General features: G+C 39.8%; 1 protein-coding gene across 11 annotated transcripts in view; it reads left to right on the forward strand.

The window, feature by feature from the left end:
- Positions 1 to 25331, forward strand: part of Zfp148 (zinc finger protein 148) — a 123129-nt gene extending 97798 nt beyond the window's left edge. For 5 of the 11 annotated variants that reach the window (XM_006522103.4, XM_011245888.2, XM_006522100.4 and 2 more), the window contains 2 exons: positions 16773 to 16891; positions 17174 to 20073. In XM_006522103.4, coding sequence (XP_006522166.1) covers positions 16773 to 16891; positions 17174 to 18772 — 1718 coding nt within the window. In that variant the 3' untranslated portion in view covers positions 18773 to 20073. Of the gene's footprint in view, positions 1 to 16772; positions 16892 to 17173 lie in introns of all 11 variants that reach the window. The other 6 variants (NM_011749.4, NM_001358570.1, NM_001358569.1 and 3 more) reach the window with 3 other exon arrangements.
- Positions 25332 to 25649: the final 318 nt, after the last annotated feature.

The following is a 25649-nucleotide window of genomic DNA, read 5'->3' on the forward strand; positions in this document are numbered from 1 at the left end:
CAGTTGAGAGGTAAAAGTAGTAAAGGTTTGCACACTAAGGGTCATGAACGCAGCTAGAGTCCCTGGGTTGCAGGCTGACCTCTTCTAAGTAGTAGTGGGATATAATGCAAGTAGTGCTTGGGAAGGCTTACTGTACTTTACAAAACCTCTGGAGCTTGTCAGTGATTTGTATAGACGTGGAGAGAAAAAGCTTTTTATCATTCATTCATTTGTGGTTTTTTGAGACAGGGTTTCTCTGTATAGCCCTGGCTGTCCTGGAACTCACTTTGTAGACCAGGCTGGCCTTGAATTCAGAAATCCGCCTGCCTCTGCCTCCTGAGCACTAGGATTAAAAGTGTGCACCACAAGGCCCAGCTAGCAGAGAGCCTTTTCTTTTAATAGTGTTAGTTGTCCTTTTTTGAAAAACACATACATCTTTGTAGCCACACTCTTGTTTGTTGGTAGAGAAGGTCTGTTCAAAATTTTTCTGTCCCATTTAATAGGCAGAGCTATATTTTCTGTCTTGTTTTGCTTCTTCCAGATATTATTTAAGAGAAAATATGTGATGTGTAGTCCTAAATCTGAATTCCCTCATCAGTAAATTTGAGTCTTTTGTGTTTTTGATGAATTGGTAATTTGTTCCTTTTTGTTGCTTTCCATTTTATGGATATAAGCACTTGTAGAAGCATATATAGGGTTGTTCAATGGTAAAAATAGTATACATGGGCTAGCGAGAGATAGCTCAGTGGTTAGGAGCACTTGTTGGAAGACCCAGGTTCAGTTCCCAGTACCCACATCGCCACTCACAACCATCTTTAACTCCAGTTTCAGGAAATCTGATACCCTCTGACTTCCAAGGCACCAGACGGCACATGGTACATAGATAAACAAGTAGACAAACATCCTTGCATATAAAATAAAATTAGTATTTTTTAAAGTTGCATACAGCTTTTTGGTCAACATGTGTTTCACTTTTGAAAATATCTTAGGATGGAATATCTAGTTTATATTGCAAATGGATATTTGGTTTTATAGGAAACCAGTAAATTACTCTAAAATGATTGTGCTATTTTATATTTTTATAGTAACTGATGAACTTTCAATTTGTTCTGTAGCGTGTAGATTTTGCTATCCTGCTTTAAGGTCTGGAAGTGGGCCTGGCTACAAGCCCTCACCCAGAGAATATTAGATCCGTGAGTGAAAAACACAGACACATGTTTTTCAATTTCAACCTGCCTTATTGGCTCAATTACTGGGCACTACTATGGCTAACCTGCCCTTCCCAATACTCTTAGCTCAGCACCTCTTAACCTGCTCTCAGCTTCAGTTGCTCAGTTACCTTTAGTCCCTGCTCAGTACCCTAACCTCCTGCCTGGAGAAGTAACCCATGATCACTCCACCTGGTTGGTTGGCTTTTCTTCCTCTGAAGCATGGCCAAAACTCCTTTCCCCTCTCTTTATCCTGTATCTGCTACCTTCCTCCCCCCCCCCCCCCCCTTTGCAAGGACCAGGAAGTCCTGCCTAGTCCACCCAGCTAATTGGCTGCTAGCATCTTTATTGATAGCTCAAGAACCAATTGGGGAACAGGACCTTAGCATCAGACCCACCCCCTTCATTGTTCTGCTTTGTTGAGACAGGCTCTTATTGTATAGTCCAGGCTGGTTCAATAGCATAGTCTTGCTGAGTGCTGGGGTTTCAGGCATGTACCACCATGCTCCACTTGATCTGCATTCTTGACCTTGTCATATTTACTTTGGCCATTCTAATGAGCTTTACTTTGCATTTATTATGGCATTTTAATTTTACATGTATGGGTGCTTTGTTTACAAGCATGTTCATGCATCAAATGCATGCACACCTAGTACCCATGGAGGCCAGAAGAGAGCATTGGTTACCTTGAGATTGGAGTTACAGATAGTTTTGAGCCATCATGTGGGTGCTGGGAACCAAACCCAGGTTCTATATCAGAGTAGCCAGTGTTCTGTATTTATTTACACTTTCCTAGGGCTCTAAAAGGTTGGACTTTTGTTGTTGTTGTTGTTTTCTTACTCGCATTGATGGAGTGATAATTCCCTCACTCATTAAAAAACATTGGATTATTTTCTTACTTTTGAGTTTTGAGATTATCAGATATATAATTAGTGCCTTTTCTGCTGTAGATTGATGGAAAAGACTTCAATCTTTTCCTGGATCATGTAACAGTTAACATCATTTACCATATGACTATCCCTCCCTCCCTCCCTCCCTCCCTCCCTCCCTCCCTCCCTCTTTCTTTCTTTCTTTCTTTCTTTCTTTCTTTCTTTCTTTCTTTCTTTCTTTCTTTCTTTCTTTCTTTTGTTTTTTGAGACAGGGTTTCTCTGTGTAGCCCTGGCTGTCCTAGAACTCACTTTGTAGACCAGGCTGGCCCCGAACCATATAACTATTTCTTGCTGTGATATAAAAAAATAAAAGGGTAATGAGTTTACATTAATATATTCTGAAATATGTAGAAATGTAAGTCTAAAACTTTGGCAGATACTAGGCTTAGATTTTTTTTTTTCCTATTACAATTGGAACATGTAAGAAAAGGCCTGGAGGTGCAAGTTTTATTATTTACTTCAAAAAATCAACAATTTAGGTAAATGGGCTTTGGTTTAGTGCTTCTATCCCCACTACCCATGATTTTATACTAAGGCCTTTGAAGGGTCACCAGCTAGTGTGCTAGCCCTACAGTATGGCAGCTAACTTGTCCACTGGCTCACTTGTGGCCACTAATGGCCAGTACCAGTACTGCCTCTGTGTCTGTAAAGTGCTGGGTCTCACTGCCTAGTCTCTCTGCAAGGTGCTACCCTGGCTGATAATAGAGGGTTCTTCTTCTTGGGGAAGTTCATGTCACAGTCATGGCCTTAGCGTTGAATTCCCTTGTGCACTTGGCATAATATTCCAAGACATCTAGCAGTCAGTCAGCCAGCCCAAAGCCAAGCTGTGCCAGCCCTTGTCATAACATGGCAAAACCGCTGGCCTGGGCTTTCATGTTAATAGGCCAGAGCCATGCTGGAATCCTGACCCTGTAAACCAGGCAGGGTACAGTATGCAGTGGAGGCTGGCAGGAGTGGTGGTGGGCCCCTTCTTCATTGACTGTACTGTTTCAGCCCTTTAGCTGCCTTGCACAAGCATGAAATAAAGTCCAAATGCATCTGCCCTGCAAAACAAACAAAAGCTCATTATATTATCTTATATATCACACATATATATATCATACAAACTTACATAGCACATATTTTCCTAGACAGCTGGTTAATCTTTTTTTTTTTTTTAATGCAACTAAAGCACCAAAAAGAAATGAATTTGAGCAGCTCTGATGGCACATTTCTGAAATCTCAGCATTTAGAGGGCAGGAGAATTACTGTAAATTTGAGTTTGCATTGCCTACATATTGTATTTCAGACACAGATACTGGGCACAACTTCATTAAATAAATAAATAAATAAATAAATAAATAAATAAATAAATAAATGGAAAATGCCCACAACAACTTCAATAAATAAATAAATAAATAAATAAATAAATAAATAAATAAATAAAAGGAAAATGCCCACAATCATATTGTATTGTCATTGGAAAATATTTTAAGTATGTGACTATTTTATACTTAACATTGTTTAGAAAGATTAATGCTATACTTAAACTAAAATGCAGTTAGTACATTATATGTGAAATTTCATTGTAATTTCAGTTCAAGACCTGTGTTCATTTCTAATCATATTTAATCCAAAAGTCAGTTAAAAAAAATCCCATGAGCACTCCCTCCTGTCAGCAACAGCTGTATAAAGTTTCAGGTGTACTATTTTAATATTGCTGAGCTTGTTTCCAAATACTCTGGCATAACTCTCTAAGACCCTTCTCAGACTTACTTTCCGAGGATAACACTGAAGTTGTGATCCTTCTGCCTCATGTGCTGGGCTGACAGGCATGCGCCCCATACCTGGCCCGTGCTTCTCAGCCAGAGACTAGAGCAGCCAAATGATAAGAGGAAATAACAGCCCAGAAATAGAGCTGTTCTTTGTAGGGATATCAGAAGGAGACTTTAAAGTGTAAACTGTCACTTATGTAGTATAGAAAATAGATGAAAAATAAATTTTACCAAAGAATTGCATCCTATGAAAAGCTCTTGAAAGTTCTAGAATTGAACAGTATAGTAAGTGATACAAAAGAGGCTACAAAAGAGAAGATTAGTAGATTGGAAGTCATTGAGAGAAAAATAACATGGAAAACACCCAGATTTATAGTATAAACATTTCTTCACTTCTCTCAGGAATAGTCAGTCTGTAATGCTCTACACCAGATGGGTGAGAGAATCTGCACATGGTGGAGCTAGAATTCAGGTTATAGCGGAGTATACCTTTGTCATTAGAATTCTAAAAATGAACTGGAACTAACAGCATTAGCAGAGAGTGACCATGCTTCTAAATATTTAGAACAGACACTAAATTAAACTCAAAAGTCCTTTTAACACCAAACAGCACGGGAGGGAAGCATACAGGCAAGCTACAGGTGTTGGTGTATGTCTGCAGCCCCAGCACTCTGGAGAAGGGCAGAAAGGCTACATACACAGTGTAAACCAAGGGCTGAGGGCACAGCTTGGTGTTACAGTGCTTGCCCAACATGTGCCAGGCTCTTCTTCCTCTCCAGCACAGCAAAAGGGGGTAGGGGGCTTTCATTTCAAAATAACTGAACCTGTAAAGACTGAATACTTTAAAGTTATGTGTGCACAGGTATGTGCCAGAGTACATACATGGAGAGCAGGGCCAGCTTCAAGGAGTTGGTTCCCTTCTTCCACCATGGGTTTGGGTGTCAAACTGAGGTGTTGGATTTGTGTGGCAAGTGCTTTTACAAGTTCCTGCCCCCCAAGAAACTTCATAGTAACAGTACCTAACTTCCTCCCTGCGTTTCAGTTTTCTTGTTAGTGTACTTGTTCATAATTTCATGCTTCCATACTTTGAGTACTGCCTCTCCTGTCACCAGCCTTTCACCACTCCTCCTCCCACTGACCTTCCACTTCTCATCTTCTTCTTTCTCTCTCTGGGGACCACTGCATTTTAATTAGGACTGCCTGTATGAGCACTGCTGGACGTCATGTACTCTAGTAGGGGCAACTTGCCAGTGAGAAGGGGACTCACTCCACATGTAACCACTAAGGGCCTATAGTCTCAGAAAGTGGTGGGGCCTTATGGAGATCTCCCCATCCATGATTGAGTGCTTTCATAGGTACAGTTTCGTGGAAGTCTGGAGCAGGTAGCATTGATGCTGTGAATAAATGGGTACAATAGCCATATGGTTCCAGGAAGGTACAGCATAGCATTGATGCCTGTGCCCCCTGGACTCTGGAGGGGTGATATAGGCATCCTATTTAGGGGTGAGGACTCCAGTTTCTGGGTCTTTACATTAACTCTTGTAGCTGCAAACAGAAGGGTCTGTGACCAGGGCTGAGAGCAGCTCTCACCTATGGCAGTGAACGTCCATTTTTGTTTTAGATGGGCTTTTGTGTATCCTTCCCTGGCCTTGAATTCTCTTTGTGGTTGAGAATAACTCAGAATTTCTGGTCTTGGCTGTATACCTCCCCAGTGCTGAGACTACAAGTATACACCACCACACTTCATTTATATAGTATTAGGGATCAAACCCACTGCCTTCTGTGTGCTAGGCAAACACTCTACTAGCTGAGCTATATCCCAGGCCCTAGCTCATTTTTTTTTTTCAGTAAAGATAATAAAGTCATCAGATATTGCATCTTTATAGATCCATTTTTAAATCAGTATAGAGTTCTGTACCCAGGAAACTATCCATCCAAAGTGTGGATGGAGTAAAACTGTATTCAGATGAACAGAAACCAAGAACATTTATTATCAGTGGTCCCACAATTTAAGAGCTATAAACATTCCTTAGATGGAAGAAAAATGATCCCATATGAAAACAAGGAAGTAGGACCAGCAACATGGTTCAGCAGTAAAAGTTCCGGTCATGCAACCCTAATGGCCCGAGTTCTACCTCTAGAACTGTGAAATAGCCAGACGTGGTGGTGAAATAGCCAGACATGGTGGTGTGCATCGATAATCCCAGCATTTCTTACAGAAGGTAGAGATAGGAGATGTGTGTGAAGTTCATGGGCTTGCTAGCCTGGAGTACAGAGCACAGCAATAGAAACGAGAAAGACCCTGCCTTAACACAGTGGGGAGAGAGAAACAACTCCTTCAAGTTGTCCTTTGGCCTCCACATGTACACCTTCTACATATACATCACACACACAGTGATGAAGAGAAGAGAAAAACATGGAGAGGCAGAGAAAGACAGAAGAGTGGCAGGGACATCAAATATGTAGCTAAGGCAGATCTGTGTGAGTTTGAGGCCAGCTACAGAGCAAGTTATATATAGGACAGCAAGAACTACATGGACCAAAGCAAAATGGGAAGAAGAGGAGGAGAATTTTAAAGCAAGTCACAGTCATATAATCAAACACACAGGAAAAGAAACTGCTAAGAGATACACTTTGAGATACACTCAAAGTGTTTAAAATTGAAATGGTTTAGATTTTGTAATAACTGCTTTTGCATAAGATGCCTTAGGGTTGGATCCAAGTATCACAGGAACTTTATTGCTGTGGTGGCACATATACCCTAAAAGGTTATGTGATAAGACTTACTTCAGCTGGCTGCACTGTGGTATAGTATCCATACCATGAGAGGTTGCATGTGGAACTGCTTCCTGTCTCACTTTGGCACTCAGAAAGTTTTGGATTTTGGAGCATTTCAGATTTCGAAATTCTGGGCTAGAGGCCTGTACCTGATTAACCCCAAACCAAATGATCCAATAGTGGACAAGTGGTATATGATTATGTTTAATCCGAAAGTCCTAATGTAAATAGCTTAAATACTCCAGAATAGAGTCAGGCTATACCAAGTCAAAGATCAGGAGACATCTTTTATACGTAAGGATCAGCAAGAGGAAACACGAAAACATTAGAAAAGCATACACTGTAGACAGTTATGGCTACAGTAAACACAGCCAAAGAAGAGTTTTCAAGCATCAAACAGAAAAGATGGAAAACATGTCACCAAGGTTTGGTAACATCAGAAGACTGGATGTTTTTAAATGTGTAAGACAAGCCAACACAGAAAGGAAAAATAAAAGCAAGTTGTTCATCAGATTATTTTTTAAATCAGCTGGAAAAGAACTGGAACCATGACCACGGGGACCTGGTCTGCTCAGCCCGTTGACATTGAGATGCGTAATGCGTCATCTACAAATGTGCTAGGCCACATTCATAGCAATTCATGGATGTGGACACATCTGGACTGTGCTTTGGACATACATATTAGAGCTCATTCATCCAAAACTTACTGTCCCACATTCTTTTCAAGTATGTGATGATCGTTTACCAAAAGAGTCATAGTCTGTCATAAGCCAAGGCTCTGCACACTATCAGTATTAATCCGTAGCCAAGGGTGCAAATTTGTATATGATTTAACACAAGCATTAAAAAACAGGAAAACATTACAGCTTTGTTTTTAAAACCTGAAAATGTAGGCAGGAGATGGCTCAGAAGGTAAAGGTGCTTGTCGCCAAGCCTGCTTTCCTGAGTTAGATCCCTGAGACTTACAAAATGGAAGAGAGAGAACTGGCTTCTACAAGGTGTTCACACACTGCATGTGTGGAGGTCAGAAATCGACTTGAGAGAGCCAGTTTCTGCCTTTCACATGTGGGTCCCAGGAGTTAATCAGGTTCCCTTAAATACCAGGCTTGTCACCTTTACCACTTAGCTGTCTTTCTACTGTAGTTGTAAGAAGATTTAAAAAACAAACAATTGAGGCCAGCCTGGTCTACAAAGTGAGTTCCAGGACACCCAGGGCTATACAGAGAAACCCTGTCTCGAACCCCCCCCCCCCAAAAAAAACAAAACAAAAACAAAAAAACATAGTGTATGTGTAGGAAGGAGGTGACCTCATGGCCATAGGACCTGTAGTGATTGGGTTGGGGGGGAGGTTTGTCTGCTTCGTTTTGTTTTAGCTATTTGACAGCCCAATACAGAGAGGAGAGAGATGGCTGATTCTGCATCAGAGTATGTGGATTCTGTATAATAGCAGTGTTCATACTCTGTGGTCAACATAAAGCAGCATTCAAACTGTATTTCTCAAATGCAGTGTGTGTGCCTTGATTAGGAAGACACCAAGCGAGCTTCAACATAGTAAACAGTGTATGCTGTAGACTATAGCCAGCATCATAGTAAATGAGAGAAAGCTGAGCATTTTCTCTAAACCCTGGAATGAGATGAGGGCGGCCACTCTCTCTATTCTTACTCAATATATCACACTTTTAACTAAATAGAGCACAATTTACAGCAGCTAAATTATGAAACCAACAAGAAGTAAAGAAATGTGGTAAATATACACAGTGGACTTCCTTCAGCGATAAAGAGCAAAGTGTTTCATCTCTGGGTAAATGGGTGCAGCTGGAGATAGTCACACTAAGTGAATCTGGGCATTGTGAAAGTATCTTTTCTTTGATCTGCACTGCCTAGATTTTACATGCAAATATGTGTATACTTAAGAATATTTATCTTGGCTGCTCTATTCTGACAGAGTCCCCCCAGGTTGTATTGATATAAGTTTTATTTATGATTGTTACACATTAAGAGTATATATTTTTATGGGGGGCAGAACGGTGCTTCAGCGCCTGTGTACAGTGTACAGAGATGGGATCAGGGCAGTGGGCACATTCATTCCCTGATGCGGTTGTCTTTTCTTTGTGGGAGGAACAGTTGGAATCCTCTTTGGTAGGAATTGACAATAAATTGATTTGAACTACAGTTCTCCTGCTGTGCTATCGTCAGCTGTCATCTCCCCGTCCCTGCCTCTTGAACACTTCTCAAGCCTTACTGTTTATCATGTTATTTACTACTCTAAAATAAACACTTTTTTGGGTGTATGTAAAAAAAAAAACAAAAACAAAAGCATAAAAACAGTGTATGTGAAATGCAGTGCAGAGTACAGTTAATAGGAGCTGGCAGGTCTTTTTATTATAGCAAAATAATAAGGCATTAGGTGCAGGGAGTCATCAGAAAGCCTAAGGCCCCTAATTAAGGCCCTGATTAGGAAACACATTTAGTGATAAAGTTTGCTTTTGAGGATTGGTTTTTATCCCTTGATACTTTAATTAATTAGGAGATTATATTTAGTATATATTTATATATTATGTTTAGTATAACTAATAATTCACCGAGAAGGCTGAGATGCCTATATACAGTGTTGTATGAAGAGGAGGAAAACAGTCTGGTGAGGAGGATTTTTTCCTTATTAGGAATTGGGGGTGGGGTGTCAGCTGACATGTGTGTGCTGAGTGCTGTCTTCATTGTTGGTCTGTTACTTTAAAGCGCGTACTGTCAGTGCTGCCTGTAACGTTCAGAAACAGGCTAACTTCAGATACTATAAATCAGGACAGTATTTACTTATGCATTTTAAAATCTGTTTCTATGTTTTGGAATTACAAAATCATTTCTTTTTGCACATAGTAATAATAGGAAACCCGCTCATTTTACTAATTCCTAGTAATGTCACATTTAGATGACATTTGCCATTAATTAATATTATGCCTAAAGTTAGATCTGCTAGATGCCTTTGGGATGTTAATTACTTAGTATTAATAGGCCAAGGTGCTTTGTACCCATGTGTACTCCAACTGTACAGCTGGGCTGATTTAAAAAATGGAATGTTAAACTTGTTTGGTGGTGCAAACTTATAATCTCAACACTCTGGAGGCTGACAGTGTGAGGCCAGACTGCGCAGTATATCCAGCCTTCATTCAAGAGAGACAGCACCAGGTGACAGTGGCCGTGCTCATGTTGCTCAGCAGGCTGCTCTGTTCCAGTTTTCATACCTCGTTCTAGACAAGGGGTTCCCATCCTGAGGGTTATGACCCCATGTAAGGGCCACATACCAGATAATTACTATTCATAAAAGCAAAATGACAGTCATGAAGTAGCAACGAAATAATGTTATGGTTGGGGGCACCACAGCATGAGGAACTGTGTTAAAGTGTCGCAGCATCAGGAAGGGTGAGAGCTACTGTCCTAGACCAACTCTAAGCTACTTGAAGTTATGATTAGGGTTTTCTTGGGATTTTTCTCTTACTTAAGGGAATTAGTTTCCTAGTGTGTTGGGTAAACAAAGAAGTCTAAACATGAATACTTAGAAGCTAGGAAGCAGGTCCCATGTTAGCTGCTTTATTCTCAGGAATCTAGGACTAGACTACATATACAGTCTTATAAATAGATCCTTTCAAAGCTTTGTAAGAGAAACTCATTCATGAGTAGACCATATCTTTCTCTGTGGCCTGTGTTTGCCTTGAACTTAGTTCTCTAGCCTCAGCTTCCTGAATGTCCTGTCTCCCACTATGCCTGGACTAGCCTACAGTTTAAAATGAATGAATGAGGCAAACATAATACAGTGTTTTTAGAGTTCCAATTCTTAGAACTTTTCATTTTAGGCAAAGAAAAAGCATTCTATCTCAGAAAGATAGGTTTTGAAAATTGCTTCCCATTGAAGTGTTCTCAAGTTACTTTTTTCCTTCCTACTTCTTTTACTTCTCTCTCTCTCTCTCTCTCTCTCTCTCTCACAAAGATTTATTTTTACTTATATGGTACACTGTCGTTGTCTTCAGACACCAGAAGAGGGCATCAGATCCCATTACAGATGGTTGTGAGCCATGATGTGGTTGCTGGGAATTGAACTCAGGACCCCTGAAAGAGCAATGAGTGCTTTTAGCCGCTGAGCCAGCTCTCCAGCCCTACTTTTCGTTTTCTGAGACAGATTTTCTCTATAAGCCCGTCTGCCCTGGAACTCATTCAACCAGACTGGCTTCAAACTCACAAGAGATCATCCTGCCTCCCTTCCCAAGTGCTGGCATTAAAGGTGTTGATCACCGCCGCCTGGCTAAAGTCACTTCTTCATTAAGGATCTTTAGGCCACAGTTCTTTTGCCCGTTGGGTTGAACCTGAAATTGACATGTTCTCATGTTACTGTCCGGATTTTCCCCTCCTAGGTTGTGCTTGGTCTCGGATGCTCTTCTGTAGAATGTAGTTTTCCTGGCTGGTGCACAGCTCCCAGCCTGATGACTGCTCTTTCCTGACCTCCTGAGCGTGCTAGGTCTCAGTCTCAGTGCTCCCAACATTAGGAGCAAGCTCCTGGGAGTGTGGTTACTAGTCCATGTGTTGAGCTTAATAATTCTGATCTCAGTTTTGCCCAAGTTCAGTTTAAGAATGTTTTCATTTGGCATGTATGGCCTAGTTGTTGAATTATAACTATAATTAGTTTGTAGGTGTAATAACATTAATTTACTACCAGCCTCTTCACTTTATGTTAATAGCTAACATATTCTTGAATTACTGCATTGTGTCAGATTTCATTCTCAAATCACCACTAATTTTCATAAATTGTCCACTTAATGTTTGGTTCTGAGATATGAGCTAATGGTTCCATTTTACTGATGAAAATATCAACTCTGGAGGTTTATATAACATCTGTAGTCTTTTAGCTAAATACTGAGACCAGCTTTAAACCTAGCTCTTGGCTGTGGAACCAATACTCTCAAGTACTATTTTATGTTGCTTCTCTTAATCCTGCATGATCTTACTTTTAGCATAATAATTTATATAATATATTTTAAAATGTCTACTCTTAAGATATTTTAATAAATAATTTGTCCATGTGTGGGTCCTCATGCCTATAGTGCGAGCACTTGAAGCTAAGACAAGTGGCTCGCCATGAGACTGAGCCAGCCTGGGTTATGCATGTAGTGAGACCCTATCTCACTTTAAACACTAAACACTAAAGTGGTAGAGTATAAATTTCGAGTGTCAAGTATATTTTACTAAGACTAAGTGAACTTCGTCGGAGGTGGGGTTTTCTTTTCAAAGTGGGGTTGGGGTAAACAGGATCTCATAGCTTAGGCTGATCCTGAACTCACTATGTAGCCAAAGGTACCCCTGAACTCTTAATCTTCCTGCTTCTGCCTCCTAAGTACAGGTGTTCTCAGCTTGTGCTACCATGTCTAGGTCACAGATATGTTTGCCCTAGGTTTTTCATTGAGTTCATTATTTTAAAGTTTACTTATACTATAGTTAGTAATACATTTTCTTGACTATTTAAATTCTTTCCATTCATTGTAATAAAGAAGTAACTAAATGATAATAACAGGGTTGTAGTGTGTAGAAGAATGCACATGGCAGCTTTTGAAACTAAAGAAGGGTTAGAGTTGAGAAGTTGAATCCAAGAGAAAGGCAGAGGCCAAAGAGACTCGAAATTTCTTTTATCTTAAGACCACTGATAGGCAAGATAGACTCAGGAGGCAGAGGCAGAAATAACTCTGTGAGTTTGAGGCCAGCTTGGTCTACAGAGTGGTTCTAGGACAGCCAGGGCTACACTGACTTGGACCACTGATAGGCTTTTAAAGCGATCAGTGTCTCTTACTGTGCTGTGGAGTTAGAAGAGGAAAATGTGTCCTGGCAGGATGACTGCTGTTAGGGTTTTAAAATGTTTTTAGAAGGCTTGGCCCTTAGCTGATGGACCTCAGTCACAACACAAGTGGATTACCCTTTGATGGATTCATATAATGATGACATAATTGGGAAAGAGTAAAAAATTAAAGTAGGGCCTGGTTGTGGGAACGGGGTCACCGGGGTTTGTAGTCCGTGGGGGCTACAACTTCTCCCTTCTTTCCTGGTTTTCTCTGCTTCCTGGCCATCATGAGATGAGCAATTCTGTTTTAGCAGTCCTTAAGAGTAGTTTACTTATCGTGTGTGTGTGTGTGTGTGTGTGTGTGTGTGTGTGTGTATGTGTGTGTGAGAGAGAGACGAGAGACAGAGAGAGAGAGACAGAGAGAGACATGGATTTGGGCATGCATGTGCTATGCACACACATGGAGGTCAGAAGTCAAAACCTAGAGTCAGTTCTCTGGTTTCACTCCAGGTTCTAGGGATTGAGGTCCATTTGTCAGGTTTCTGTAGCAACTGAAGGAGGAAAGGGTTTTACTGGTTACAACCCATCATTTAGGAAACCAGGATAGAAGCCAAAACCATGGGAGAGCGCTGCTCCTTGCTCAGTGTTCCAGCTTGGCTTGCTTTCTTACACTGTCTAGGCCCACATGTGTAGAAATGGTACACCCACAATAGGCTGGGCCCTCCCACTGTCAATTGACAGTTAAGACAATCACTCATAGACACGCCCACAAGCCAATTGATGGAGGCAGTTCTTCGTTATGGTTATCTAGGTATATCAAAGTGATAAAAACTTGTGGGAACACATGGCATGCACTTTTACCACTAAGCCTTTTGATGGCTGCCACCACTGCCTTAGACCTGTTTTCTACCTTATCACATATACAAAGCCAATGGAGCCAGCCACACCAAAACCTGTGAACGTGTGAGCGAAGTGAATCTGTCTTTTAAATTATCTAGTTCAGATATTAGTTGCAACAAGAGAAAGGTGGCCAACACAGCTAGTTAGAAGGACATTACCTCCCCCTCCAGCCTGGGAAATTCTTTTGAACTAATGATGACAGTAGGAAATTTAGAGGAATCAGTAGGACCTGTTAATTGGAAAAATAGGAAGAGACACGGAAGGTTGTACAGGCCTCTGGCTCAGACAGCTAAGTGACTAGTAGCAACATTTTAATCTACGCTGCGGTTAGCAATCTTCAGTTTACTGTGAGATGCTATGTATTTGAGATCCTAAGTATCAGAATGTCAGGAGTGGCGAGATGATCCAGTGGTTAAAAAGTACTGGCTGCCCTTGCAGAGGATCCAGGTTCAATTCTCAGCATATATACACTGTGGCTCCCAACCACCTGTAACTTTAGTTCCAGGAGATCTGACACGTACTTCTGGCCTCATCCAGCATTAGGCTCGCATGTGGTAAGCATATACACATACAAGCAGATATTCATACACATAAAATAAATAAGTCTAAAATGAAAAAAAAAAAAAGAGATACGTTGAGTAGACAAAGCGTATGGGTCTGGGGATCAAATTTGAGCATAATTAAAGCCATGGCCAGAGATGACCTTTCCTCTTGCCAAAGAAAATAACATAAAAGGAGAAAGGCAGCAGGCTCAGCGACTACTGTACCGTGCCTTGCCAAGTGACAATAGGAGTATCTTTGAGGAGAAAATTAAAGAGAGAGTTGTTTGAGTGATTTGCAAGAACCGTCCTGACCCTGGTATGGTCATACCTACCATGATCCTTGCACTTGGAAGGTTGAGGCAGAAGGATGGTGAATTTAAGACCAGTTTGGGGCAAAAAAAGCAAGCTTCCAGCCAGCCTGGCATACATATCAAGACCCTGTCTCAAACAACAAAACTGTGTAGCAGAAAAGAACCATTTTGATAGGGTAGTGGATAAATCTGATTTACAATAAAGTTTAAACAAGGAGAATTAGTTCAGACTGTCAAAAATCATATTATGTCAAGCTATAGAGCAGTAGATTATGCATAAAGTGTAGGTCCTTGCTATACTCATATGTACTTTATAGAGAAAGCAAGTTCTGTTAGCTCACCACTTGAAGGCTAAAAGTGAAAATGATAGAGCTCTATGAACTTGACCTCTGGTCAGGACCCCTACCTACCACATTATCAGGTAGCATCATGACAGAATTGGAGAGATCTGAAGGGAAAATGGGGGTCCAGAGCATCCATTTAGTTTCCTTGCAAGAAGCAAATCATAGATGCTACAAACAGGAAGTTTGTTCCTTTTGAGAGTATTGTCCTTGATGATGTAATCATTTTATGCTAGGCTCCATTTCCTAAAGATCCCCTGCCTCCCAGTACCATAATAGTGAGGACCAAGCTTCCAACACAGCAGCTTTTGTGGAATACACTCAAACTGTAGCATGTGGCCATCTGTTAGAGGACTCCTGCATCCTGACTCATAGGCTGCTATGGTCTGCAGTATCAAGTGACCAAGGCAAAACATCACAGTCAGGACTAAGAAACTCCAGAGCCCTTGGGCACTAGAAACCTAGTATTGTGGAACATACTGAGATTTTTTTTTTCTTACGTGTTATGCCTTCCTGAATGACTTTTTTAAAAAATCACAAATTTTTTACTCTTCATTTAAATTTTTATACCAGTCTTAAAATTATTTAAATAGTTTATATAAAATAGGCTTCTTTTTCCAAGAGAGGCTCTCATACCCTCCAAGGGAAAAGCATTAAAAATTTTTTCTCCAAAAGAAATTTTATTAAATTGTTTTCGTTTTCACAGAAAAGATGTATCAGTCATTTATTTCCACTTCCGTTCAGCAGTAGAAACACCAAAGTTCCCAAATCAGGGACATCAGCTGTACTGCTTTCTAAGACGACATGTGGAAATAGGTAGCAAGAGTAAATCAGAAAGACGCAGGCCCACAGCTATGTAGTGAGTCCTTACCTCAAGAAGAAAATGCAGGGCTGATGAGATGGCTCAGCAGGTAAGAGCACCCGATTGCTCTTCCAAACGTCCTGAGTTCAAATCCCAGCAACCACATGGTGGCTCACAACCATCCGTAATGAGATCTGACTCCCTCTTCTGGTGTGTCTGAAGACAGCTACAGTGTACTTACATATAATAAATAAATAAATCTTTAAAAAAAAAAGAAGAAGAAAATGCAAGAGTCAGCTAAAAAAACCTTTACAAATAAATGATTTCATTCAAATTGTAGAAAGATACACCTTGTACACACATGTGTGGGAGGATATTGGGAAGGAGAATATTTTCTAACAGTTTTCAGTAACATACTCTTACTGTATGGTGGGGAAAGCATTCAAGATGACCCTGGCTCTGCTGTTCACAGACATCCTTTTATCAGTACAAGCTATTTGAACTCAAAGTAATGTTCCCCATAGCTAAGAAATCTCTAGGGAGTCAAAGGATGAGAGCAGTCATGTGTCGGGTTGACAGCACACTGGTATAATTCTTTCCACAGATGACACGAGAAACTTGGCTTTGAGATTAGAGAAGAAATAACCTTACTTTTGCTTTGCGGTTCTAGGTATGACTCTCACTCAGGACTGCATGTGTGCCATGGCGCACACACACACCACAAATGATTTCCCAACCTCAAACCTTACTTAGGAAACTTTGTCCCAGTACTTTGTGTTAGTAAATTCTCTTTTAAGATATACTTAGGCTCTAGAGTTCACTTACTCCCAAGTGCTTTTAAAGGAATTAAGAGCCGTACCCATCCTGATGATTTGAATTCAAGACCTACGACCCACAGGGTGGAAGGAGAAAACTGACTCCTCAGATTGTCCTCTCACCTCTGCACATTCAGCGACACACACATATGTCTACCACCAATACATAGAAAAGTAGAAGTCATTTAGAATTAAAAAGAGAAAAAAACCCAAAGACCTAAGAATACAATAGCCATGCCCAGACTAGCAAGCTAGCTGAATCCATTTAGGTGTTTGATGTCAAGACTTAGAGTGTGTCTGTTCAAACCCTGGGACCTCTATGGCAGGAGCGAGCCAAGTCCTACAAGTTGTCTTTTGACTGCTGTATGTGTGCTGTGGTGTGCACCACATGTGATGAAGAAATAATTGAAATCTCCAGGTGATATGTTATTTTTAAAAATCTGTACCCAAGAATTGTTAGATTGCATCAGTGCACCAATGACTCTTTCAGCCTTTAGTATATGGCAGACTTTTGGTTTGTGTTAAGAATTTCTTTTGGCAAAACAGTCCATGATTTTACAATGTTTTGTTTTAAAATTTTTAAATCATGTACTAGGTGAAAAACCATTTCGCTGTGATGAATGTGGTATGAGATTCATACAGAAATATCACATGGAAAGGCACAAAAGAACTCACAGTGGAGAGAAGCCTTATCAGTGTGAATACTGCTTACAGGTAAGTCAGACAGTTTGAACTCTCCTACCTTAACTGCAGTGCAAAATCACTAACAAGTTAGGCACCATTTAGTACTAGTATCATTTGAGATTTTTAGGCTCTGATCAGATTTATAATAGAAACTTGATCAGTGAATTGGTTTAGAATTATTTATATTGATATTAATTATCTTGTTTCTTTTCTTCTCTTCCTTGTTGACCAAAAAAACAAAAACAAAAAACACCAAATAAACAAACATAAAAACAACAACAAAATACCACTTCCAACCTCTGATTTCAACAGTATTTTTCCAGAACAGATCGTGTATTGAAACATAAACGTATGTGCCATGAAAATCACGACAAAAAACTAAACAGATGTGCCATCAAAGGTGGCCTTCTGACATCAGAGGAAGATTCTGGCTTTTCTACATCACCAAAAGATAATTCACTGCCAAAAAAGAAAAGGCAAAAAACTGAGAAGAAATCGTCTGGGATGGACAAGGAGAGTGTGCTGGACAAATCTGACCTGAAGAAAGACAAGAACGATTACCTGCCTCTCTACTCGTCGAGCACTAAAGTAAAGGATGAGTACATGGTGGCAGAGTATGCTGTTGAGATGCCACACTCATCAGTGGGAGGCTCTCACCTAGAAGATGCATCTGGAGAAATACACCCACCCAAGTTGGTTCTCAAAAAAATCAATAGTAAGAGAAGTCTGAAGCAGCCCTTGGAGCAAAGTCAAACCATTTCACCCCTATCCAGCTATGAAGACAGCAAAGTTTCCAAGTACGCTTTTGAGCTTGTGGATAAGCAGGCGTTACTGGACTCAGAAGGCAGTGCTGACATCGATCAAGTGGATAACTTGCAGGAGGGCCCCAGCAAACCTGTGCACAGCAGTACTAATTACGACGATGCCATGCAGTTTCTGAAGAAGAAGCGGTATCTTCAAGCTGCAAGTAACAACAGCAGGGAGTACGCACTGAATGTGGGCACCATAGCCTCTCAGCCTTCTGTGACACAAGCCGCCGTGGCCAGCGTCATTGATGAAAGCACCACAGCATCCATACTGGATTCCCAGGCACTGAATGTGGAGATTAAGAGCAATCATGACAAAAATGTTATCCCAGATGAGGTCCTGCAGACTCTGCTGGATCATTATTCCCACAAACCTAATGGACAGCATGAGATTTCCTTCAGCGTTGCAGATACTGAAGTGACTTCTAGCATATCAATCAATTCTTCCGATGTACCTGAAGTCACCCAGTCAGAGAATGTTGGATCAAGCTCCCAAGCATCCTCATCAGATAAAGCTAACATGTTGCAGGAATACTCCAAGTTTCTGCAGCAGGCTTTGGACAGAACTAGCCAAAACGATGCCTATTTGAATAGCCCGAGCCTTAACTTTGTGACTGACAACCAGACCCTTCCAAATCCGCCAGCATTCTCTTCCATAGACAAGCAAGTCTATGCAGCCATGCCCATCAATAGCTTTCGATCAGGAATGAATTCTCCACTAAGAACAACTCCAGATAAGTCCCACTTTGGACTAATAGTCGGTGACTCACAGCACCCGTTTCCCTTTTCAGGTGACGAGACAAACCACGCCTCTGCCACGTCAACAGCAGACTTTTTGGATCAAGTCACTTCTCAGAAGAAAGCTGAGGCACAGCCTGTCCACCAGGCTTACCAAATGAGCTCCTTTGAGCAGCCCTTCCGTGCTCCATATCATGGATCCAGAGCTGGAATAGCAACTCAGTTTAGCACTGCCAATGGACAGGTGAACCTTCGGGGACCAGGGACAAGTGCTGAATTTTCAGAATTTCCCTTGGTGAATGTAAATGATAATAGAGCTGGGATGACATCTTCACCAGATGCCACAACTGGCCAGACTTTTGGCTAAAAAAAAAAAAAATGTGTAAATAATACTGGCACTTTAGAACAGATTACTCAAGAGTGGGGTTGCTCTGTAAAATGGAGTGCTGTACAGTTCTAAGAGCAGTGCGTTCATAGCAAGCTGATAAGAATAGCAAGATAATCCAATAACTGCATTTTGTTTGGTTAGTCAGCATTCCTTGAACTGCCTTACGTGTCGTCACCGTTAGAGAAGCAAATGCATTACCTGTTTTAGATCAGAACCTTGCTATTCACCCACACCAAGATAAAAGAAAAAGACTTTCGCACAATTGTTTCCTAACTGATAACATTGTACATTCTTAGGAGCGTAGTAATTGTGTGAAACTTCCTCATACTGTTTCTGAGTTTTTCAGCATAGTATTGCACTTCAGCAGGGAATCCGAGGATATGTCACAGACAGTGAACTTAAAGTTTCAATGTCAAGAGATTATGGCTTAAATACGTAGTTTGTCCTATAGGGGGGAATAAAAAGAAACCACCTTTAAAAATGATATGCCATATACCCTTGGTTTTCATTTTGCATTATTGACATGGTTTTTTTTTTTTTTGAAGAAAAAGTAATAAAAATCTGATAGTCTAAGACTCCACTATTTAAAAGCCTAATTACTTTTTAAGTATGCATACTTTCAAACCTTTTACCAAAACACACAACCGCTGAAGCACTCACTTCTCTATGGAAGTATGCATATCGGTGTCAGTTTCTTTGTACAGGTAAACTTAGATATTTTTTATGATTTTTCATGTGCAAGTATCAAGGTTTGAAGTTTTAGTAAAAAAAATAAATATTCTGTAGATTACATTCCCAAGAAAATAATGCTTACACAAAATGTATATTCCACGTTTTAAAGCTGAAATGTATTTTATTTTACACACTTCAGTTGACATAGAGCACTTAGAATTAATCTGGTATTTTTTGATTTCTCAAAGTTAAAATCATAGATTTTTTAGGTTTGATATGGTTGTGTCATAATCATCTCATAATTGACAATTTTGCTTTTTGGCAATAAAAGAAAGTTGGGATATCTTTGAACTGTAAAACCTGGTTTAATTCTTCTCTTTCTGGACTCTTGATAGATTGGATAATTAAACAGTATCCCAAGAAACTAAAGAAATGGGCATTTTAATTGCTTACTTACGTTACATTTAAGTGAATACTGCTCACGACAGTTTTACCAAGCGAAAGAGCTTACTGATTCCAGTAACTGCAATTTCTTTTTCAGCTAGATGAGTGATGGGAAATTTTTTGTTGCATTTCAAAATCTAAATAAACTACAGACTTTATCCTTATACCACGAATGTTTTTTTTATATATGTATACTTTGTCTTAAAATAATACAGCATGATATAATAAATAGTGCTTTTATATATATATATATATACACACTTTTATGAAGAATGATGGTTTGAGTTACACATTGAACAGTTTTAATTTTTGGAGACTAACATCGGCTCTACATCTCTTTTATTTGTTCTACTTTTTTGGGTTTTGTACTTTCCATTTCCGCCATCTTTATCGCAGTGCCCCAGTGGTGACCTGAAACCAGTACCCTTGGGAGATGACGCTTTGTTAACTTCCATTTTGACTTTGCTGTTGACCCTGTAGATGCGTGCTTTGTTTCAGTGTTGAGTATTTTATCCATTTAAATTATTTTTCTTTTATTTAATGTTATCCCAAGACTGTTCTCATAAAGAAGGGAACAAAGAAATATCCTCCCCCAGTGTCCTTCACTTACACTCATTTATTTTTTAAAATGTTGGTATTTTTATGACAAGGAATATAAGTTATGTTTATGTGGTTTCCTCTACACTTTGTTATGAAACTGCTTGAAATCATAGTTTTCCCATTTGACAGCTTTGCTGTCAGATCTTCAAGAACTTTAGACTTCTTTGAAGTGACTATTTTAAGTTCTGCCATTATCGATCTGAAGACTGATGTGTGTCTGTGGCGCATCACATAACCACAGGAACGCTTCATCAGATGAGGTGTGATGGACCGTGTGCACCCTAGATGGGTGCTTGTATTTTTCTCATAGTACTTTTGACAAGAGCAGACATTTATCTCCTAAGTTGAACCTGATTAAAAACACAGTGTGGTTCCACTGAGCACTTGATGCATTTCTTGTACAGTGTAAGGGTCTGTTTTTAACATCACCAGCACAGTTTTAAGAATGTGACGGTTGCTGAGCGGTTCAGGTCAGCTTAGGAAGAAAAAGCCTTTGAAAATGGAAGTTCTGTAAACAGAATTTCAGGTGTTGCATTCCTGTCTTAAACACATTTCTTTAAATCCACACAACGGCAGACTTTTCTACCAGGTAATAAGCATTCGAGATAACTGATAGCCAGCATAACTTACTGACTTACCAGTTAAGTATAGTCATCACTTACTGTGAAATTCCAGATGCCTGCCAGGCTCAGCTTGTATCTTCATCCTTCGAGAAGCATCTCAACAGGCTGGGTTTCCCTGTGTTGGTTTAGAAAGCTTTCCTGCCTGGGCATTAAAGAAAGAAAGTGGCCTTGTGTGCTGCTCTGGACAGATCCCTGGAGGATATGAGATACCCTGTCAGTTCACACTTCTCATTTCTTCTCCAAGCATAGCTCTAGCACCCTTCAGCTTCTGCTCACCGTTAGCCTGTCAGTCTGGGCCCACTAGACAAGGCAGGAGCTCTCCAGCATCCGAAAGCATTGCTGCTGTTTGCGCTTCAGTTCTTACTGCACATGTATCTCATTGGCTTTGGAATAGCTGAGTAGCTCCTGTGGTTTTTATTTTTGTGGATCTACAGTGTACATGTGCTACCTAGTCAGGTAGGAGTCCACCATCTTAGCTCTGACTCAGGGTGCCAGCAATGGGTCATTTCTGTCTCTTAGGAGGTAGAAGAGGCCTTGTGCTCAGGGCAAGCTTTCATTCCCACAGGTGAGGGACACTTGCAAAGTGCCAGCAAGGCTAGATGTTTTGCCACTTCTTTGATTTTTATTAATTTGGGCTTTTAAAGGGCTGTTTAAAAAAAAAAAAAAAAAAGCGGCCGGGAACCTCTGAGTAGGTGTGCTGCGTCCGGAGCTCCCTCGAACCTAAGCTAGAGGTCATCTTTTACAGTGTACTTACTTGAAGAAGCTCTATTCTAATCAATGAGAATCTATTTGAGTCTGCAATTTAAGTTAAAACCTTTTCCGTTTCAAATTGCTTTATTTCAGGGAAATAATTTTCCAGTTGTTTTTGCTATATTCTGCAAATAAAAAGTGTGTGTTTCCTTTTTTCCACCTAAACTTTGGTAGGAAACAGACTAAAGCAGACAAACATTTCTTGTTGTGTTTGTTGCTTTCTTTAATCCAATGGATAAAAAAAGTAAAACCCTGTAAACATTATTTTATTTTTTTATGCAATACCATGCTGTAAATAGGGTTCATCGAGTAAGGATGCGCCTACCTATGACTGAACCTTTGATTCTGCACAGTTAGAGTTTATATATAAACGTGTCTTGACAATCAAGGACTTGATGTGAGTCTTCCTTTATGATGTTTATTAATGTTATGCATTCCATTTGTTTGAAGTGAGTACCAATGTGCTAATTTGTATTGTCTGAAAGTATGTAATGTTTTTACAGCTTGTTTTTAAGACTCTGTAAATATGTACAAACCAGTCACAGTACCGCTTTATGTTAGAAGGCGTGTGATGTTGTACTGTATGTAAGCAATAATACATAGCAGTGCTAACTTTACAAGTAGCATCAGGAACGTTCTAGAGAAACATTTCAGAGTTATCCTTATTAGTTACCCTTGTTTCACTTAATAATGATTACCTTTAATCAGTTTTTATAAGCAAATTCCATTGTTCCTCCTGTTGGAACGTAACACTGTTTACACAGCATAACTGACGTTGCAGGGGGGACAGGCTAGATGTGGCTTCGCCTGTGCTCACTCTCACTAAGCATTGAATGGCCTTACCACTCTTGTGCAAAGATGGAGGAAGACCGCTGAACTTAGTGCCCATCACACTGAAGGAAGGGATGTGTTTTGTTTTGTTTTGTTTTGTTTTCCTGTTTCTGTACGGCTACCTAACTCTGGTTTGCTTTGGGTTTTAATGTGTTTCTGCTCTAGATTCAAGCCCGCAAGTGTTGAGGTAACTTCAGTTCAGTTGTGAAGTAGATAGATTTCTTCATATTTCATAGCTACATTTCAATGATTCTAAACTTTCTACTTTGATTTTTAGATACTTATTTTTCAAGCTTGATTTCTCAGCTGACCAGATGAATTTACTCAACTTCAATACAAAGAAAGACAAACTTATAGCTTGAAGTGAGTAGATATTATACTGTACAGAGCAGCTCTCTGAACACCCATCACTGCTTTAGAAACGAAGCCGCCAATTTATAAATGATTATGACCTACATTTTATAGGGAAAATGTTTTTAATGCTAGTCATTTATATAATGTGCTTTGAAGGGTTTGCTAGGCCACTCCTGTCACTTTTTAGCACACTGGTACCTTTTCTATGTAATGTATGCTTTTTATTATTGTAGCAAAGCATTTCAGTAGAAAGAATTTTGCAACAATATGGGGGAAATTTTTCATTGTCGGGTTTGAATTATACTGGATTTTATCTGTCTAGTCTTACTTGTCTTTATTTTAATGCTGTCTGGAAGGGACCTTGGTACCCAAATAAAGCAGGTTAACCTCATTGCTTCAAGGGCATACATACTGTGTAGTGCTGAGTTTCACCTGGAAATCTGATGACTTTGAAAAGAAAAACACATTTATAAAAATTGTACAGAAGAAATTAAATGTGTGATGGAAATCCTGATGGTGGAGCACATTGGATTTTCTGAGACATAGTGTTATTTTCCTGGAATCCCTTATGCCTTCTTTGTATTCCAGCCAATAAAGAAAACCTTGTTGTTGAAAGTGGTAGGCTGCTAGGATATTCTGATTATACAGTATTGCTTTTCCTGTCCTGGTCTCGGCCCCTCTCAATTGCTGTAAACTTTTATTTTCTACTTCCTATTGCTAATTAAACATGTATATAATGTAGAGGCTGTTGTATAGAACTGAATGAATTGGGATGCTATGCTTGAATGGGTAGCTACGTGGAAATATTGGATGGATACTGAAAGTTCCTAAGATGCCAGAGTAAATTTACGCGGGAAAGGGGATGTCTTTTCTTGGGAAGGCCACAGCAGATGGTTCCTGCACCCCTAGGGGTCAGTGGGAGAATCAGCTGCAAACTCAGTATCAGACACAGAGTGGAGCCTCCCTTCCCTTCCCTTAAAATATGAGCACTAAATTTCAAAAATCTACTCAGGTGAACTTGCTTTGCAGTGAAACTTAACCACATTGAAATTTTCACTGTTAAATACTATATTTGTGATATTTTTAAATACAAACTTTTACACTGCAGTCAGCAGCCTAATGATTGAAATTTAGCCAAGATATTTTAAAAGTAATAGTTATCCTCCATGTATAATTGTTTTTAAACAATTGGGAGGATTTTTCTGTTGAAAGATTTTTTTTTTTATCATCATTGTTTAAAAAAAAAGAAACCATCTTGCTTGAGCCCCCATTTTATACCATAAGTGAGTCACTGAGCCATTCAAGTGCAGTGGTGGCTTGTTTCACCCCTGGCCACGGGACGTGAACTGACATTACAAGGTTTAATGAGTTCATAGCTTTTGGCACAGTTGTCACCTCGCCTCTTGGAGTTTATAACACTGTTTTGTGTATTGTGATACTAAAAGGAAGTTGTTTTACATTATTTTAAATTGAATTATTAGATTAACTTATATTTGCAAATTCTGCATTTTAAATGTGGACACTTGGCTGTTTGAAAATAAAATACAGAATACAAGTTTTATGAATAATTTTCTAGCTGAATTTTTCACAGTACTTCGAACCAAATATCTACTGGTAAATATGCAAAAAAAATGTGGTACATAGTTACTCTAGAGGAAGGGATGTCCATGTGGAATTACTAGTTCCATAGGTTGAGTAAATATCAGGGCCTTTACTGTAGTTTGCCGTGATAATGTTACTAGTTCTAAGATCTAGTCAGCTGTTAATCATCATTAACTATTTCAGACTTGAACCATGTTGAAGCATAGGGCTAAGAATATCTATATGGCTTTTCCTTTACAGATAAGATTCCATCAACCTTTCTTTCATCAGTAGCATACATAGTTTGTTGGGTGTTTTTCCCCCTCCATTAGTGTAGATAGACCTGTTTTCAGCCACCAGCCACCTTGCCAGGACTTCGTCTTCTGACAGTGGGATGCATTGTAAAAAAGCAGTTTGCAGTTAAGAGTGCTGCCTCCGTTCTTGGGACAAATGTCAATTAGTTGGCCCTTGCAAAAGTCAGTGCTCAGAGCCTGGCTTATTGGCACGGTGCTGTAACCAACTGTACGTAATGGTACCACTGACGGTCTACTATTCATTCCCTAGATCCCGGTTCTTGAGTGATTTGGCTTGGTGGGGAGAGGGGTGGGGAGATTTCTACCTGACACTTCTCCCACCTTCTGAAGATTCTATGAAAAAATAAAATTGAAGTCACTTGAATTAATGTGTTGTCACTGAGTCTTACTTGACAATTCATCACTCACAAAATGATTTTCCTGATCAGTGTCTGGATAGATTACGCTTCCCAGCTGTTCAGTCCTCTGATTAATTGCTGAATCTGATGAATATTAGGATAAACAACATCCACTTCCTGCATCAAGAGACACTGGAGGCCAAAGTGAAGTGAAGTGAAAATGGGAGTCTCCCACACCCCACCCCGGTCATTTTAAGATAGAATGGGCAATCAGGACAAAACCTTTTATCCATAGACTTAGGCAGATATATACACATGCCTATGTAAGGAATGGAATGGGGGAAAATGA

The sequence above is a fragment of the Mus musculus genome, chromosome 16, assembly GCF_000001635.26.
Source record: "Mus musculus strain C57BL/6J chromosome 16, GRCm38.p6 C57BL/6J".
Lineage (NCBI taxonomy): Eukaryota > Metazoa > Chordata > Mammalia > Rodentia > Muridae > Mus > Mus musculus.